The following is a 20,781-nucleotide window of genomic DNA, read 5'->3' on the forward strand; positions in this document are numbered from 1 at the left end:
AGCATCCTCTGGTAAAGGGAGTTAATGCAGTCAAAAGGAAATCAGGACATTACAAAAAGGTGCATTGGAGGTAAATGCTTAAGGTGAGCGAAGTCTCTTAGATGGAAACAGGATAATCAAACAGCTGATAACACCTGATTTCTATGGGTCAGTCAGTCTATAAATAAACCAATACTTTTAACCTTATTCACAAATGCTGGTTTATCAAAACTATAAATGTCAGCTGGATTTAAAACTAAACAACTTCAATCCAACAGAATGGCATGAACAACAATGTTAACAGTTTTAGAGAGGTACAGCTGCAAAAGATTGATAACAATCCACTTCTGGATACCTTATAGATTATCACCCAAGGAATTTATATTAGACCATTTGTCTTGAGCCAAGGAGAGGTAAAGTTGTTTACCTTCAGCAAAACAATGATACTGAAGACCTCTCCCCCCTAAAGAAATCCTCTACATGGAGAACAAAAGACCTAAATCTGAACCCTGTGGAACCTCAGATATGACAGATTAAGATAATTAATCCCAGACACACTGTGCTGAGCACAAGCCTCAGAGGAGGAGGAGGAAACCCATTTCAGGATAGTACCTATAGCTCCACAGAAAGTCCACAATCACTCCAGGAGAATGTTATGATCTATCAAGTCAAATGCAAAGCAGATATCATGCATAACAGTGTTGCTGATCCCTTCCCAAAGAGAGATGATTCAGGAGCTGATTAAGCATTGTCTCAATACTACATCTTGTATAAAAGCTGGACTGGAACAGATCATTAACTCGTTACTATAGCAAAATGAAATCAAGAAGCAAACAAACTCTCTCAATAACCTTACACATAAAAGGAAAACTCTTTGGGTTAGACAGTAGCTATATTTTCATGATCTGAATTATTCTCAAGAGTGAGGTAATCAAGGCCTTTGTTTAAAGCAAATAGGAAAAGTCCAGTCTTTAATGAAGCAGAGATGATCAATAGAAGCAGTACATCAAGGCAAGTAACAATCAGCTAATAGGGATGGAACCTGACCAACTGTAACAGGCCACAAAAGCTTGAAATGAGACCAGATTATCATCATTCATTTAAGTAAAAAAAGAAGTTATGTTCTTACCATAACGTTTCATGTGAGTTGTTCATCTCGCCTTTGTTCTTTACACGTGGGTTCGGAGCCGATCCATCGGCTCCGAGTCGAACGCTTTCCAAGCTCAAGATCTTTGAGTAGCTTTAGGCACAGTCCCTATCCCATGATGCTCTCCTACCAACCCCAGATCTAGTTTGCTGAACCAGCAAGAAAAAAACACACTACGCAACCAATTACAAAAAATGTACATAGTACATAACTATTTACAATAGCTAAACAATAATCTGGTTGGAAAGAAGGACACTAGCAAGACCAACCAGACCATCAGTCATACCTGTTTATTCCATAACCTGGAGGGGGAAGGTGGGAGGGAGTGCAAGAACAAAGGCGATATGAACAACTCACATGGAACGTTATGGTAAGAACATAACTTCTTTATGTGAAGTTGTTCAATCTCGCCGTTTGTTCTTTACACGTGGGTAGCATCCCAAGCACCCTAATCCTGGGCGGCTCATGGGAGTACATTCCTGTGAACGGTGGAACCAAAGGAAGCCCTGTCCCTGGATGCCCTGTCCACTTTGTAATGAGTGATAAATGTATGAGGTTTGGACCAAGTAGCAGCTGCACAAATGGTGTCCAAAGGTAGATGGGCTGCGTGGGCTAAAGACATAGAAACAGCCCTGGTAGAATGAGCTTTCACCTCACGTTCTAAAGGTTGTTTAGCTGAAGACTATACAAATTTTATACAATCAGAAATCCATTTGGACAATGTAACTTTGGATACCGACAAACCTTTCTTATTGTCTGCATAGGAAACGAATAGTTGATCAGACTTTCTAAATTCTTTTGTTCTGTCCAAATAAAACCTCAATTGTCTGTGAACATCAAGCTTATGTAACATGTAGTCCATTCTATTAGCATGATGTCTGAAAAACGTAGGAAGGTCAATAGACTGGTTCAAGTTTGCCTCGGAGCAGACCTTAGGAAGAAAGGTTGGATTTGTTCTTAAAGACACACTGTCAGGGTAAAAGACTAGATATGGAGGCCTGATAGAAAGTGCCTGTAGTTCAGAAACTCTACTCGCCGAAGTAATAGCCACCAAGAAAACTGTCTTCCAAGAAAGGAACTTCAAAGGACAAGATGATGCAGGCTCAAAAGGGGGAAGGAATGAGTTGAGATAGCACCAAATTCAGATTCCGGGGAGTAACAGGATGTCTGATAGGTGGCCTAAGGTGATGAATTCCTTTCAAAAAGGCTTTACATAATCTGTGGGACATAATGTTAGAACCACTGCATCCCACATGGAAGTTAGACATGGCAGCCAATTGAACCCTTATCGTAGAAGCTGCTGCACCATCGTGAAAGAGCAAAGTCAAGAATTCCAGAATACTATGAATAGGGGCGACATAGGGATCAATACCACGCTGAGAAGCCCAATGAACAAATCGCCTCCATTTGCAGTTATAAAGTTTCCTGGTGAAGACTTTGTGAGAGGAAACTAAAATATGTTGAACTGCTGGAGACAAATCATGTGACCTGGCTAGGTTGGGAAGTGGAGCAGCCAAGCTGTCAGTTTGAGGGAGACAAGAGAGGGATGAAGAACTCCCGACGAATGAGTCAGAAGGTCTGGCACTGGGTCCAGAACCCAAGGTTCTTCCACTTGGTATTGCTGTGGGAAGGGGAACCATATCTGCCGAGGCCAAAATGGGGCTATTAGAATAACAGTCCTTCCCAGGCTTTTGGCTTTCTGTAAGAATCTGGGGATCAGAGGGAAGGCATAAAGGAGACCCGAGGGCCATTCGTGTACAAGTGAGTCCCTTGGGCTGTCCCCTGGTGGAGGGTACAGGGCAAAGTAGCTTCTGCATTTGGCATTCATCAGGGATGCAAAGTCGTCACAGCAAGGCTGGGCCCATCTGCAGAATATCCTTTTCGTCACTTGTTCTTTGAGGGACCACTCGTGCGGTAACAGAATGGCTCTGCTCAGTTTGTCCGCTATCACCCTGGATGACCCGGGTATGTGCGTTGCTATCAGGAAGCGCCCGGTGGATACAGTCCACTGCCAAACTCTCAGGACCTCTCGGCATAAGGGGTAAGACTTGGTTCCCCCTTGCTTGTTGATGTACCAGACTACCGACATGTTGTCTGCCTGTATTGCAATCGGGTCTCGAGGTAGAGTTGTGAAAGTGTTGCGACGCTAGAAACACCGCTCTCAACTCTAGGACATTGATGTGGCAAATGAGATTCGATGTCTGACCAAGTGCCTTGGACAGTTCTTCCCTGAAACAGCCCCCACCACCCTATCAGGGAAGCATCCGTGGTCACTGTGGCTGTGGGAGGGGGAAGTACAAATGGGCGACCTACAGTAACTTGGTGGCTGTTCTACCACCAAAGAAAGTCCTTTTTGCAAGCATTTGTCAGAAGAATCTTGTGTGACATTGGAAGCTGTTGATAAGACCACTGTGTGAATAGTAACCACTGGAGTATCCTCATGTGCATTCAACCCAAAGGAACTGCTATGAGTGTCGCTTACATGGTGCCTACCAGCTTCAGAACCTGGAATGCCGGAATTCTCCTTTCCGTTAACAAATGGGATACTCGACTTCGCAAAGATATTACTCTTTCTTGAGGCAATCTGACCAGGGAGGTGGTGGTGTCTAGATCTGCTCCTATAAAGGAAATATGCTGCAATGGCAATAAAGCATATTTTTTGAAATTTAAGGTTATGCCCAACCTGGAACACAGGTTGATAGTGTAATCTCTGGCGCAAATTAGTTGATGCCTGGTGGTGGCGGTGAGGAGCCAGTCGTCCAGATATGGAAACACCCGGAATCCTAAACATCTCAGGTGAGCCTTGACCGCTGCCATACATTTGGTGAACACTCTGGGAGCTGTGGTGAGACCAAAGGGCAGAGCTCGGAATTGATAGTGACTGGCCTCCAGCCAGAAACGCAAGTGATCTCTGGATGGCCTGGCCATTTTGATGTGTAAGTATGCATCCTTGAGATCTATACAGCACATCCAATCGCCCATTTCGAGAAACGGAAGTATCGATTGAAGCGTGACCATCCGGAACTTTTCCTTTTTGACAAAGGTGTTTAGTTTGCTGAGGTCTAAGATGGGCCTCCAGTCCCCTGTTTTCTTTGGAACTAAAAAGAACTGGAGTAAGTTCCGGATCCTATCTGGTCCGCCAGGACTGGCTGAATGACTCCTTTTTTCTAGCAGACTTTGAATTTCTATGGCTGCTAGATTCCGCAGACTGGGTGGAACGTCTGGGATTCTTGTACGAATGGAAGGGGATTTCTGAAAAGGGAATGATGTAACCTCTGGTAATTATGCTTTTTACCCAAGAATCTGATGCAATTCCTAGCCATGCGTCCGGGTATAAAGCTAAGTGACCCCCGACCGCCTCTAGAGCAGGATGGTTGGGCCTCCTTTCAGGAGCGCTGATAGGGCTTGCCAAGGAACGTCTCTCTGTCACCCTGGTTCTGCGGACCCCCTCTGCCACCTGGGCAGAGTCTACCATTATACCCCCCTCATCTGCCCATGGAGGGGGATTCACTACGTGTGTTCTGGAAAGCTCCTTGGGACTTTCGGAACCACATTTTTCCACCATTCTGCCCTTTGGGGTATGGACTAGTGGGGGTGGAAAATCGGACTCCTACGGCAGATAGAGTCTTTCCTTCCTGCTCACACCTAGTGAGTGTCTCCTTGACTTTAGGCCCAAACAAGGAAGAGCCATCAAATGGGGTATTAACAAAGGAAGACTTGAAGGCTTCCGCAGAAGGAGCATAAGCGCATCCAGGATGGTCTCCGCAGAGATATCGCTGAACCTGCTGTCTGGCTTGATCCATCAGCTGCATAAGAAATGAGCCGCATGGAGGAGTTCACAATAGAATTAAAGGTGTTAAGCTGTGCTGTCACTTTCTCAGAAACAGCATCATCTGTTTTGCCCTGTAGAGCATCTCCAAGCTCTTTGAGGAGATCTCGTTGAAGACGGGTAAAGTGGGTTAAATAGTTGAGCGATCTCACTGCAAATGTCGCAGAACTAAAGATGCATTTTCCGTATCTGTCCATTGTCCTAGAGTCCTTATTAGGAGGATGAACAGAAGAAGAGTTTTCTGACATCTCTTTCTTGGTGGTCGCCACCACCACCATGACATCAACGGGGACTCCCTTCATAAGAAAAGACCTGTCTTGAGGGGAGGTGATAAATCTGTTTGGCCTCCGAGGGACCGGTTCCATGGAATCAGGAGACTCCCACGCCCTTCGAACAACCAAATCCATTAATTCGTCAAACGCTGGAGTTAACCCAGGAGGTGGAAGGGTGAGACCCAAAGGTCTTCAGGAGCACCGACTCATCCTCAGTAGGGGTAAGGGACTGCCAGTCACCCCTCTGCCATAATATTTCCAGGATGTCTGCAAATGAGACATCCTCAGAGGAGAACAGTGGGGACCCTTCTGATTCCTCTAAGTCGGTGTCTGATGTCAAGGATTTCTGAGGGGAATCCAAATGCCTCCTCTTGCACAGTCTCTTTCTGGGGACTTCATCAGTGGGGGCGTCTGGTGAAGTCTCAGTCAAGCAGGGGGCATCCAATAGGGTTACCTGAGGCTCTGGGTCTCGACGCTTGGTGGGGACCTGTGGTGTAGGGACAGAACACGGCCCTTTAGGGGAGGAAGAGGGCATCTGCAGACATGACCACCATCATGGCATCGAAGGCACCGGTTTCCCGACCCAAGGAGTCCACCGGTCCCGAAGAAGATGGCAACCTCCCAGGGGCCGAGACCACGGGCTCCGAACTAGAGGACAGAACTGAGCTCAACTGTGCCGAAGCTCCGAGAGGGAGAGTCGGAAACCGAAGTGTCGGTTTGACACTCTTCCCCCGGAACCAGCGAGAGAGTGTCGGCTCCGAGACTTTTCGATCAAACCGAAAAAGTCAAGGTCGACGGGGCCGAGGGCACTGGAACTGAACCGAAGGCTGCAGAGCCGGCGACAGAGTCTTTACAGAGGTGCTCGGAACAGAAGACTTGTGCTCCGATGAATGACACCTTAGAAGACTTCGACCCCTTCGAGGACTTGGAGGTCTGGTCAGTCTTGTCTAATGCTTCTTGAAAATCTGGCTTCAACAGCCCTCTATCCACCAAATTCCTTCGCCTTTCTAATAAAACCCTGCCACTGAAGGAACGGCAGATAGAGCAATCCTCTTGCAAATGTAGTGGACCCAAGCAGTACACACAAGAAACATGGTTATCGTGATGGACATCTTCTGTCCACAGTCACACCTTTTAAATCCTGATTTTTGTTTCTCAGACATATCAAGAATACACACAAATATCAGATCCCTGATAAACAACGATGTCAATAAAGTCGAAAAACCACTAAGAACTCCTAGAAAGTTCAGATCCCTGAACTGCAAATGACTACAAGAATTATTTGACACAAATAAAGTTCAAATACAACAAATCTATGAACAATGAGGGGATAGGGAATTAAATTTGACAGAGCCCTGTCAAGTAAATGCAACTCAAGAAAGGCTAAAGGCCTAGGAGCAACCGCTCCAAATTAGAAAGACAAAAATATAATATACAGTTAACTCACTGAACAACAATTACAAGAAATATGAGAAGTCTCACAAATATCAGATCCCTGATAGTCTAAATATGCAATTAAATATTCTTCTAAGAAGAAAAAAAGGTTACTGGCCCGAGCTTCCTCCGAAGATCGTACGATCTGTTGCAGCGGCAAACTAGATCTGCGGTTGGTAGGAGAGCATCATGGGATAGGGACTGTGCCTCGAGCTACTCAAAGATCTTGAGCTTGGAAAGTGGGCGAATCCACATGTAAAGAACAAAGGCGAGATTGAACAACTTCACATCACCCATGTGCAATAGACAGTTTTCCAATCAGTACTATAAACACTCTTTTGGATAGCAAACCTGACCTCCCTGTCAGCAGCTTAGCAGCGAAAAACAAAGTGGCCAACTCACATTCATCTGAAAAAAAAATGCTGTATGGGAGGACAGATAGGGTGGATTCCTCTTTTTTAATTTTATTTGTAAAATTATGTTGATCAATGCATAGCACTGATCCAAATTGAACAATTTCAGGCTTAGCCCAAAAAAGCATTCAATGAATTGTGCAGAAAAAAGGATTTTTGTGTCTCCTACTACTGATGTGTTTTTTCTGCTAAGTTTTCTTTTTCTTCCTTGCAGCAAAAGTTCTTCTGATCTGGTATGAAGACTACAAAACTAGAACCCAACAATGTTTCTAATACATACTTCAACCCCAACTTTAAATTGTTTTGCTATTGAATCTACACATTAGTCTAGAATATTTTCAAAGTTTCTTTCAAACCAAAAACAAATTAATTCTTTCAGCCTGCAAATATAACCAGAAAAAATATACATGTTCATGCATTCAAAAAGTCGACTTTAAAGTTTTACCTTATACTTAACCATTTAATCTTTTTCGTGGAAGTTTCAGAGATCACAAAAAAGATAGAACTCTGAGTTAGGCACAAGGTTTTGGTTGAATAAGACGGAAAATATTTCCTCATTCATTTTATTAAGATTCAATTTCATTCTTTCTGACATCTTGCACCACTGGAATCACCAGGTCAAATATTAAGAAAACTGCTACACATCTATCCATTAGGGCATATGTGTACACATACCATAACCAAAGTAAATGAAAGGTGTAAATTTCTGCCCTTAAAGTAGCAGAGGCCCAGCAGTAACCAAGACAAATATTCTGAAAAGAAAATATAATGATGTACTGTGAAGAGCACCTTACTGTATAATATTTAGAGAAACTTGGTCTGTATGATGTGATCATTTAAATAACATTTTACATTTACAATTCTGTAACTCAACTAGGGTCAAACAAATAAATGCTGACACAAACTTGATAAAAGAACAATCTACTGAATCTATATGCTAATAAATAAGACAACAAACCTAAATATTGGATTCCTGAGTTCTCTGTTCATGATCATTGCTTCAAACATAGGACCCTCGCGTACAACAAATTCAATCATTCGGTGAATCAGTGCAAGCAAATTTCTGAAACACAGCAAGAGAGAAATAAACTCAGACGCCTTCAACAGAAAACATAACAGGTCAGTCTCAATAAAGTGCCATTCACAATTCTTACAAAAAAAAAAAAAAAAACATGCTAAAACACAGGAAAAACAAAAAAAAAAACAACTGTGGTAGTCAGCATCTAGGAGTACCGAACACATGATAATACTTTTAATATGTTTCACTTTTTGACCTGCCCTTGGCATTTAATTTCATTAATAACCCAAAAACTGCATTTCACAATTCACAAGTTAACAATACTCCGCCCTCTTGGCTATCAGCCTGCACAAGCTTCACTACTCCTGCTTTCTCCTGCCTGGTAGTTGCTTCCTCTGCTACTGGGGACTTTAACCATTTCATAGGCTCACACTACGCTAATGACCGACAGGGCCTTTATAAGCCTAGCTGTGCAACCCAACCCAAAAGTGTCTCAATGTAGGGGGCTATGGTAATTAGGACGTTTCCAGTAGTTACGTGAGATTGTATGTTTGTTTGGGCATTACTGCCTGCCTTCTGTTTATCAAAAACATGGAAGCCAGATCTGGGGTGAATTTCCCATTTCCCATCCACTGGTCAAGGTTACTCTTGAATAGGGATAGGGATTTACTCTGCTGCACATGGATGAGGAGACTGTGCCAAGGCATGGGGGATCCTCCAAAACACACACCTGTCTCGCCAACATGTCTTATCTTACAAGCAAAACTTAAATCCTTGAATTTAGTGGTTCTGATGCTGTTAATTTTGTGGCTGTGCAAAAGGTCCAGCAGAGCTGGATCCAAGGATATCTTGTATGCCAGGCATAGATCGCTTCTCAGTAACCTGTAGGAGAATGAGTACAGAGGATAGGGCTTTAAGGCAATCTGTACAGGACAATGTGTTTTTTTCCCTGGATTCTCCTGGTAAGGAACCTTTGTGGGCGTTCCAACTGTTGCATATGTCTGGTCAGGTGCATGCCAAAGTGGGTATTATACTCAGAGATGGGTCTGATAAGGGCCAAATAAAGTAGCACTATGACTTCCTTGGACCAGGATGCCATGCCCTTACTTATACGATGGGCAGCATAGAAGGATTTTTTTTACAACCTTTGCCACATGTTGGTCAAAGGCAAGATATCTTACTTATACTTTTACTTATACTGTCTACATATGTTCCCAGATCCCTGACTATCAGGTCAGCTCTTAGGGGTGTCTTATCGATGGAGTAATTAGCCTGAGTGGCAATTTCCCCAAAAGGTACTACAATGCATTTCTTGACATTGAGTTTTAATACATGATTTTGGCAAGTCCTTTGCCTGTGATGGACCCTCTTGTAAGATGTCTTCATTAAGGGGGGAATCTATGACAGCTCCCAATTTGCAGTCATCTGTGAAACTGGTCGGCCAAAGGACCTTGATATTAGCCTTTACCTTTGAGAACTAGATGCCAAATAGGAGCAGTCCCAGCACTGAGCCCTGAGGTACCATGCTGGTGAGCAGTCTCTTAGTGGAGGTGGTTTCACTGATCCTGACTTCCTGGATCCTGTTTGTATGCCAGGTGGCAATCCAGCAAGTTATGTTGGGGTTTATGCCCAGTTTGGTGAGTCTGTCAACTATATGAGTGGGGCATTGCATCAAATGCCTTAGCCATGTCCGGGTAGGTGGTATGCACCATTTTCCCCTCATCCATTGCCTTGGTGCCCTTCTCTAAAATGTCCACTAGGTTAAGTAAGCATGACTTTCCCTTTAAAAAGCCAAAGTGAGTTGGGTCCAGTGTCTAAATTCTGGCTATGTCTCTGTTGATCATTCCATGGAATTTGTTTAATGGCTTTGTGTATTAGGCTAGTAGGTTTGTAGTTTCCAGGGTTGGCTGATGGTCCACCCTTGTGAAGTGGGATAACAGTTTGCAGTCTACCATTCTCGTGGTACAAAACCTGTTTTGGCCTTCGCAGTCACTGTCAGGACCTGCTCCTTGTTAACAGTTGGGAGGGGTGGGTAATGCTAGTAGGTATTTTATGGGGGAGGCGGGGGGGTTGAAAAGAATTTGTCAGCCAGCAAATCTGCTACATTGCTGTGAGGGTGGCATCACTGACCACCAGTTCATCACAATGGTGTGTGCTGTTTTTGAGGTTTTGGACATAGTTGTAGAAGGCCTTCTGGTTGTCTTTAGCCTGTCAGGTTATTCTGACCTCGTAATTGGCTTTATTAGACTTAATGAGTTCTCTCAATTTCCTGTATAGTACAATCAGAAAGCTCTACTTCCATGGGAGTGGCTCTTCCTAATTTTAGTCATGGCTTTCTTTCTTTTTATTATATAACCTGTTAAGGTTAGGATTCCATCAGTGTGGTTTGTTTTGAGATAACTTACTTTTTCTGAGAAGACATTTTTGTGGTACAGTACATTAATCCACATTTCATTACTTCCATCTATGCATCCCTTCTGTTCCATTGTAGCTGCAAGCCTGCAGTTCTCAAAAAAATCATTATAATAATAAAACTCACTTATGATCCACAACACCAATGGCATACACATCAGCTGCTTAGCTAGCACAATCTCTTAGCTTGATTTTTTTAGATGGGCAAGTAAAATGATCCCTTTCTCAGAACCTTTTCAGCTGTGCCTGTGGCCAAAATAACATGGATAATTAAGTGTAAACAAGGATGAGCAACTTCTACAGACTGATCACAGGTCCGGATTGAACCCTAGGCCTTGCAACATCTGAACAGCAACAGTTGTACCGCTCCACAAAGGTGGTGCCACAACTGACCCTGGAAACTATCACCCTATAAGCTTGACTAGCTTGGTCTGCAAAGCCATGGAACGCATTATCATGGAGCTCATTAACAGGGACATTGGGAACCTCCAGACACTGGACCCCACCCAGTTCGGCTTTGTTAAAGGCAGATCTTGCCTCCTGAACTTGGTCGACTTCTTCGAAACAGTCACCAAGTCCACACAGCATATCTGGACCTTGCTAAGGTGTTCAACACCATCCCACACTCAGGAATCATAGACAATCTCACCAGCTTAAATATCAACCCCCATGTCACGAGATGGGTTGCCAATTGGCTCTCAGACAGAACCAACACGGTAAGAGTGGCAGGCGCCATGTCTGACTCTAAACCAGTCACAAGTGGAGTCCCACATGGCTCAGTCCTGGGACCCCTCCTGTTTGGTATATATTTCTCCGAAGTACAGGCAAAGGTGGAGGGACTGTGGCTAACGCAAGTTCGCAGATGACTGTAAATTGGGTGCAATAATTGACTCTCCAGCTGACAGACATCCTGCAAAAGGGTCTCACAGAGACAAACACCTGGTGTCAAAGTCACGGCCTCAAGCTAAATGCCAAAAAATGCATAGTAATTCCATTTGGGAAAAACAAAGTATCTACAAACTACCACATAGATGGGAATCTACTAAGTACAGAAGAAGTAATTAGGGACCTGGGTACCCAAGTAGATAGCATGCTCTCCTTTGATAACCACATAGCCAAAACGGTCAGGAAATCCTTCTATGTGGCACACCTGATCACAAAGGGTTTCTCATCCAGATCCAAGGAGGTAATTGTGCCCCTTTACTCCTCACTCATTAGGCCCATAACAGAGTACAATGCCCCATTTGGGATGTACCTCACTAGACACCTGCAACCACTAAGAGGATTAAGGGCCTTAAACAATTACCCTATGAAGCACGACTAAAAAAGTTCCAGCTCTTCTCAGTCGCTTACCGTCTGCTCAGAGGTGACCTATGCCTGACCTACAGGGCCATGTCAAACCCTGAACTAATGGACATGCTTCACCTCAAAAAAATGAGATCCCTCAGAACCACTCGTTCTAGCGACTTGCACCTATGTACAACAATAAACAGGACATGCTGGAGGGATAGATTCCTGTCCCAGCGACTCCCCTCACTCTGGAATAGAATCCCAACCCATATTCGACAGAGCTCCTCTCTGACCCTCTTCAAGAGAAATCTTGATGAGTGGATGGGTAATTGTAAGTTCTACCCTGGAATCACTTCAGGAGCCCTGTTGACAGAGGCCCAGGTTACTAATCTAATGGGGAGGCGAAAGACATCACTCTGTGGCTAGGCTTATAAATGCCCATGGGCAGATAGCCTAGTACTTACCTATGAAGCTAAAATCTTAAAACAACTGAGCCACTGTGCTGCCACAAAATTACAGGAAGGCTCAGAACACATCATATGCAGATTAACAGTACATGAAAACTGCTTTCTTAAAATTAATAATAATAAAATTAATAATACACTTCACAATGTTGCTTTTTAGATCATAATGAAAGGTCCTAATTTCGCTGACTGATGGCTGCAAAATTTATAACACTTCATGCTGGAAATCATATGCCATTTACTTTGAGTTGATTAATGTGGTAGAGCACTAATTACATTGCACCTATTTCAGTCTCAACATTTTGACAGATGGTCAAATTTTCCCCTCATCTGTAAACCTGCTTCATAGGGCATGTCTACAAAAGAATTTGCCTAAATTAACCTGCTTGGCACAGGAGAATAGCATGCTAACAAATGCATCAAAAACTAAGTGACTGAGATAATGTGGACATAGATTGATGGGAGGGTACTTAATACAGCACACAGTGATTGAAAATGTGGATTTATTTAAAGACTTGTGAATATGGATAGGTCCAGCTCTACATTTTTCTGATAATATCAAGTAATTGGTTAACAGTTCTAAAACTGAAGGTAAAATGATTCATAAAGTCTAGGAAATTAAAAATGATAAAATCTTTGTAAGCTACATTAAATCCAAATTAGAGTATAGAATAATAGGGAAACCTTGAAAGAAAAGCAGCATGGGTAAATTGGAAAGAATAAAGGGGAAATATGCATGGATGTGAAAGTTTAAGGTATCATGAAAGTTTAAAATATCCAAGCTTGTATAGTGTCTCATATAGATACATGAAAGAAGACCTAATATTCAGGTATTCTGGGAATTTAGAGACAACTACAGCCGGCAATGCTTGGGGTTATAAAAGAATATGAGAGAAGCGTGGGAGAACTTGTGTGGGAGAATATACAAGAATGAGAAGTGCACTAATTGGTTTTCTGACAGAGCTGCCAATATCTAGAATATACCATCAAATTACATTAAAGCAAGCACTAGTTTAGATATTCTTAACAGCTTGGACATTTATGATTTTGGTGCATTAACAAGCTAAAAAAGCATTATTGCCCTTGCCTGAAGTATTTGCACATATACATTTAAACAGCCGTATACAATAAAAGGCACATGCTAATGTGCAGTATGACATTCTGTGATATAGTACTGTCATTGCCTTTCAAATCTGTTACTGAACAAAAAAATATTACTTTAAACTAAAGAAAAAAATTACAACTAAATCTAAGATGCAATCCATGGGGCTCCAAAATGGTACTGAATTCAGCTTTTCCATTTCTTTGGCAATCTGGCTTCCTTCCATTGAGCCATACATCCCAATCATAGCAAAGTCAGCATGACCACATCTTTGTTAACAGCTGCTGTATGCATATTAATCTTGGCAACACCTTTGCCATTCTCTAACTTAGTACAGACAAACAATTTAAAATAATGGTAATTCAGCTAACCACGGGCTTTCTTCCAAGATGCTGGTACCCCATATTAAAATAAACAGTGTTAATTTCTTCCATGTCATTATCACGTTCTTCCCTTGCAACTTACAGGAATAATTGCCTGCTCCTGGAGACCTCCCTGTTGAGTAACTAAATATTACTATTTTTATCTAATTTCCTCCTATGTTAGCTATTAACTGGGTCACATCTGCCTCTAATCTTAGCATAATTAAATCTTTCTTAAATGTTTGTGTGCCTTCCTGGTTTTCACATTCCTCTGCTTTATACAAATTTTCATAACATTTTCAAAATACCTCTATAGGATCTCTCTTTTTCTTGTTATAAGCTGACTAATTTTAGCAATAACCCTTTATACTTTCTGTTACTTAACTTGTTATGCTAAAAGCTTTGCTTTTGTGCTCTGAAGTCATGAAAAGATAGTTGCTTAACAGCAACCTTTGTAAACTATATTCATTTTCCCTTAAGCCTTCTGCAGTAGCTCCTCTTCTTGTTCTGTGACATTTGCTTTATCATGCAATACTTTAACCTCTTATATATTTTTCATATTTCTAGCATGAATTTAAACTCCATTTTCATTTTATCCCACTCACTGGCTATACCTTCTGAAGAAATTAATATCATCCTTAACTCCTGAATAGTTTCCGCAACCCATTCCTTAAATTCCCCCTCTAACAGATAAATGGGAAAGTGCCAGTGTCTCATTTTTTACTTCATTACCCTGCTTCTTTACCTTAGGTTTTATTGGTTGTTGTGTCTTTCGGCTTATCCCGGTTAGGGGTCGCCACAGCGGAACTCCGGACCGCTAATGTTTGGTAGTGGATTGTTACGTGCCGAGTTACCGGCTCTGACGCACAACCTTCAACGAAGGCACGCCCATTCACGTATGCCTCCACACAGAAGACGCTCTAGCTGAGAATCGAACGGGACAACGTCTTGCTGTGAGGCGACAACGCTACCGCAGCACTGAGCTGAAATACTTATTAGATGTGTTTCAAAGATTTAAATTGAAAACACATTTCTGTGAAATATAATTTCAATCCAGTCTAGCCCAGCTATTGTACCTTGGGAATATGTAAATTCTGTTTGGGTTCATAATACTAAATTCATATATTTAATACCAAGCATTCTCGTATATATCTTCAGACATCTACCCTCTTTTATTACACTTTCCTATCATGATCCTCTTGATACATCCACTCACTACTGTAAACTTGGTTCCAGACCCAGCTCATAAATAATATGCCCTGTTAAAACTTACTTTACCCTCAAAATTCTCTTAAGCTCCATAATAGCAGTTTAGGTGGAATACAAAATACCTACCAGCAATCCCTTAGTACCAAAAATACACCATTATTGTCTTTTCTATCAACATCAGAGCCTCTCTAGCAATCAGTATTACTTCCCTTTTCCTTTGTTTCCAATATTCTGCTGAATATTCACCCGGAAACAAATTCTTTGTCAAACTTATATGCTCATTTCTATCAAAATGTATCTGTCTGAAGCATTGCTATTTGCACCCTACTCGGACGGTATTCTCTGTGTTTTGTCTATTCATGTAAGACCATTTATATTTCATGATGGTATGGACACGGTAGCCATCAATTATGACAGAAAAATATTCTTCTGAATGTGTACTTCCAACTTCTAGCTTACACACCTACTTTAATGTTTAGTAGACAGATCTTATGTAGCTTCTGCTTCTCATCTCCAACTGACCCGATGTCATAACTTCAAGACTTATTACTTCAATGAAAACACTAACAAAAAACTAAAATGTTCCACCACCATTCCTTTTTAACTTAGAACAAACGCACAAAACTATTTTCAGCAAATGAAGTTTATCCATCCAAGCAGGAATAGTTGTCAAAAATAAATGACTACACAGACAGGCATAACCTAATCTAAAATTTAGGTGACCCATGCTAAAGCAAGTTACAGTCTGTGTTCCTCTTGCACTAATTGCTGTGCGTTCTTTCTTATCATCTGTATTCCACTCCCAGATGTGAAAAAAAGCTTGCATGCTTCCAGTCAACATTAGCGTTTAACCCTTAGAAAAAGTGCACTGGTTACCTTTAAATTAATGCATTAAAACACTAAGGTTGCTGGTCAGGCAACTATATATAGAAATTATTCACTTCCCACTATTTCAATCATTTATTTTTATAGGTTCATAGATAGGTGCTAGACTATCGGCCTAAGGGCCTACGTAAGCCTAGCCAGCAAGGTACCATAGCTTACATCACCCAATAAAGTTATTTTCCTGTGCCACTGTCCAGCAGACGCACAGAAGTGATCCCCGGGGTGTATTTTCTATTTCCCATCCACTCATCAAGATTTTTCTTGAAGAGTGCTAATGAACTTTGCTTGACATAGATGGGTAGTTTGTTCCAGAGTATAGGAAGTCTCTGGGACAGGAATCTATCCCTCTAGCGTGTCCTGTTTATTGTGGTGACAAGGTTTAGGTCCCTAGAGCATGTAGCTAGGGGGGATTGGGATTTCTTTAGGTGTAGCATGTCCAACAGCTCTGGGTTAGACATAGCCTTATATGTTAGGCAGAGATCACCTCGGAGTAGGCGATATGCTACGGAGTAAAGCTGGAGTTTTCTGAGGCGGTCAGTGTAGGGCATTTGTTTGAGGCCAGTAATCCTCTTTGTGAGGTACTTCTGTGGCCTTTCCAGCTGCTGCAGATGTCTTGTGAGGTACATTCCAAAAGGGGTGTTGTACTCTATAATGGGTCTAATGAGTGAGGAGTAGAGGGGAACAATGACCTTTTTTCCTGGATGAGAACCCTTTTATGATGAGGTGTGCCACATAGAAGGACTTCCTGACTTCTGTGGCGATGTGACTATCAAAGGAGAGACTACGGTCCCAAGGTCTCATCACGCATTCGGTGTTAAGTAGATTGCTGCCTATGTGGTAGTTCATGGGTACATAGTTTTTACCAAAGGGGATGACACTGCACTTTTTGGCATTGAGCTTGAGGCCATAGCTCTGACACCAGGCATCTGTCTCAGTGAGGCCCTTCTGTAGGATGTCCACATCATTTGGGGACTTGACTATATCTCCTAGTTTGCAGTCATCTGCGAACTTAGTCAGCCAGAGGCCTTCTGTGTTAGCCTGTACTTCAGAGAAGTAGATACCAAACAGGAGGGGTCCCAGGATGGAAGCCTGTGGCACTCCACTTGTCACTGCCTTGAGGTCAGATTTGGAGGCTGCAGCTTTTACAGTGTGGGTTCCGTCAGTGAGCCAGTTGGCAACCCATCTTGTGAAGTAGGGATTTATACCTAGTTTAGTGAGTTTAGCTATAATTCCAGAACGGGGGATGGTGTTGAAAGCCTTGGCGAGGTCAAGCTAGGCTGTGTGAACCACCTTACCCTCATCCACGGCTTTGGTGTCTGCCTCAAAGAAGTCGATCAGGTTCAGGAGGCATGATCTGCATTTCACAAATCCGAACTGGCTGGGATCCAGAGTTTGGAGGTTACCAATGTCTTTGTTTATGAGTTCCATGATGATACGTTCCATGGCCTTGCAGACCAGGCTAGCCAGGCGAATAGGTCGATAGTTCCTGGGATCAGTGGTGGCTCCCCTTTTGTGGAGTGGGATAACTGCTGCTGTGCACCATTCAATGGGCACAAAGCCTGATGCAAGGCTATCATTGAACATGGTGCTTAAGTGGGGAGCCAGTTTGTTCTGAAGTTCGTGTAAAATGCAGCCTGGGATGTTTTCACTGAACAGCTTGCCAAAGTACCTTCAAATGTTAATTTCTCTGTAACACATACAGTTCACTCCGCAGAATTCAGCCCCCTCATGACTGCTCACATTTATAGACTTCTTGTCTCCCAGTAAAAGCCTTCAGTAATGGAATAAAATTGCAAAGAAAAGAAAGAACCATAATCTTCTATACAAATCATTATTTTATCTTAATTTTCAAGCTTGTTTAAAAAACAAACTTGTATACAGCTTAAAATGAGGACAACAATCTAGATATCTATTTATATAAAAACAGGGAAAGTATTATCTTAATTCTACATACAGTGAGATGACTAAATTTTACATTCCCCCACCCTAGCAGCCCAAGATCACCACATTGTATTAACCTTAACATGCTTCTATCCAGTCTTTCTTACATTGTTACAGTTTAAACCCTCAGTACCTTACAACCAAGAAAAAGTACTTCATTGCTTTAATACATGTGACACATACTGCACTCACTGATGAGACTCCTCCTTGTCTCGCATTTAAAATATCCCTGACTGCTTAGTAAACAAAGGTGCTTTACACTATAACATGCAATTTACCTAAAGAATTTTTAATACAAATATTAGGAACAAAAGCGGTTATAATTACAGTTACTTTTTCAATTCTCTCTATGTTCTTCTAAATATTAGTGATATAAAATGGGGTGTATATTTTGCAGTTCATTCAATAGTTTACCACAATCAGCATAATTCTAGACTTTCTCAGTGACATCTGTGACTTCTTGCAAAGCTGACCTATACGTGTGTATTTCTAGATCTAATGGGATTGGCGCTTTACAGCCTTCGAATTATTCACTTACTTCACATTGTTGCCATTCTTCTTCATGATTATCTCCATCTCTCAGGACCAGTCTGTGGTTCAAATCCAATGTGTTCCTGATTCTTGTAATCTGTTCCTGTCCTCTCTCCCTCTCTCTCTAAGCATTTGACTTTGGATCAATGGAAAATGAATGGTCTCTCTGTGGGATTTATTACTATCAGATGATTGAAAAGCAGAGTCCATTTTTGCTTGCTACGTCACCATTTGTTGAATACATTTTTTTTTATTTCCTCCTTAGTCTGTTCTGCAGCCAAAGATATCTTTGATACTCCAGGAAAAAAATATTCTGAAGAATGCTGAATAAAGGATCTCGAATTCCCACATTTGCCTCTCGTCATTCCCTGACTGCTGGGATAATCTTGCTTCTCTAGCTGGTGTACAGTAAAAAATCATTTTCCACAAACACTCTGCTGCCCATGATTTTTTTATACTTTTCCCTTACGCCACAAATTTGTCTTGAGCAACTCTTTCTCCTGGTATGATTCCATCTTTACTAATATGGCTTGGCTGCGTTCTCGTGGCTAGATTTGGAGTATACACACAATGTATCATCTCAATTAGCAAATCCTGCTATGGAACACCAGTCCAGTTGCTCACTTGTTCTTTTATAAAAAGAAAGTAGTCTGTTACTTCCAGTTTCTCTGGTATGGCAGAAAATCTCAGGTTTTCTCTGTGTGTTCTGTTTTCTAACTCCACCATTTTAGTTCTTCTTGAGAAGCCACATGCTCATCCAGTCCTTTCTTTCATTTTACATTTGCTTTTAGCAAAGGTCATCAGTTCATCAGAATAGCTAAAGCTTCTATTTTTCTAGCCTTTTGTTATTTAACTTTACACATTCCTTACGTGTTTCAGATATTGTAAACACCTCTGACTGCATCTGATTTATTTTTTACTCTAAATTAATGGAAGCCATCTTCTATACAAAAGCTTAAACTGCTTTTTGCTGAACAGCTTCAAGGCGTTTTACAGACAGTTTTTTTTTCCTTCTCATTTTCTGGTTGATTTTCTCTCATGGTCTCACAATGTCTTCTTTCTTGGCATCCAAGCATTGTAATTACTAGGCAGTAACTGAAATTTACCCAAACTGATAACTTTTATTGTGTTTTATGAGTTTCGGTTTTCACAACAGGACAGCTCTGATCTACCAGTTGATCAGTGTTGTAACATCCAAAGACATTTTAAGAAGGAAGAAATTCATTAGATGTTGGAGTCCTAAAAGTATGAAATAATTAGGAATGTGGCTACATTATTCAGAATTAAATAAAACGAATACATAAAGAGCACCGATTGGTTAAATGAGTTGCCTACCACACCTTTTTAGTTGAACAAAACATTAACACACAGTAACATGCAGCTTGAAGAAAATTATTTTCACTTCTTCCTAAACCTGTGACACACTTTTGTTCTAGGGGAGCAAGAATAATGTCAAATAAATTCAAATGATCCTCGTATAACAAATTTACATCAATCACAATCAAATGCCACCTCTGTTATACCACTGCCAGGAAAGAAGAAAATATAAAATTAAAATACCACTGAAAACAGCAAACACTTTAATCCATCTATCCATAAACCCTTTTCCCATTTTTTGCATATGGAGTCGGGGTGTCAGTTCAACAGTGACCATCTAAAGCCAAGGTTCACACCGCTGGGTAGCTAGCCCTGCTGTGGACCAAACACTTTAATCAGTGTATCAAATTATCCCATGGAATACCTTGGGAAGATTTGGTATTTTTTGAAAGGGAAATAAATTGGAAGCACATGAATTTGATTAACTGACTTGCTCAGAGTTACATAGTACACAAATGGAGGTGCAAAAATTCAACCCAATACCCTGGACTACAAGCACAACTCATTAACAGCTCAGGGCATTGGCTCAAACTACCTGCGCTGGAAAAATCTGGACATTATTAAGCTCATCAAAGAAAACATAAAAGTATCACGGAAGTTAAAATTAAAAAAAATTCTGATCACAATCTTCTAAAGTATGCCCAGACTGAAGACTTCACAGCCTGTAATCCTGCAAGAAAGACATGTCACAATTTACATAAACTTAGTTTGACATCTGATGTTTTCTCTATATAAAGTAGCTCATGCTTTATTAATATACAAGGAGGCAAAACTACATGGAAGTTAGGTAAACTTATGAACAAAATTATTTGCATTAATTAACTTCTACTGCTACTAGTTTCACAGCTATGTAACTACATAGTCCATGTAGGTACATGTTAAGAATTGATTATGAGGTAGACCAAGGGCATTTTAAGTTTTACATACACTGTAACATTTTAGATGTCAGACACGAGTGGACATATCAGTGACATATTTTGATCCTTTAAAGATGAGCAGCAGATAAGAAATCTTAATAATAAGAATTATACAAGTGAAAATAATACAATAAAAGCAAAATAAATTCTCTCTCAGAATTCAGTAGTCACACTGTAAGAACTTAATGCAGTATTTTTG

At 41.3% G+C, this 20,781-nt stretch overlaps 1 protein-coding gene across 3 annotated transcripts in view; it reads right to left on the minus strand.

The window, feature by feature from the left end:
* Positions 1 to 20,781, minus strand: part of LOC122801567 (U2 snRNP associated SURP domain containing) — a 2,423,494-nt gene that overhangs the window by 567,582 nt on the left and 1,835,131 nt on the right. For all 3 annotated transcript variants that reach the window (XM_044071008.1, XM_044071006.1, XM_044071007.1), the window contains one exon: positions 8,033 to 8,137. In XM_044071008.1, the coding sequence (XP_043926943.1) occupies positions 8,033 to 8,137 (105 nt within the window). The remainder of the gene's footprint in view (positions 1 to 8,032; positions 8,138 to 20,781) is intronic.

The sequence above is a fragment of the Protopterus annectens genome, chromosome 5.part0 (genome assembly GCF_019279795.1).
Source record: "Protopterus annectens isolate FY-2018-M chromosome 5.part0, PAN1.0, whole genome shotgun sequence".
NCBI classification, from domain to species: domain Eukaryota; kingdom Metazoa; phylum Chordata; order Ceratodontiformes; family Protopteridae; genus Protopterus; species Protopterus annectens.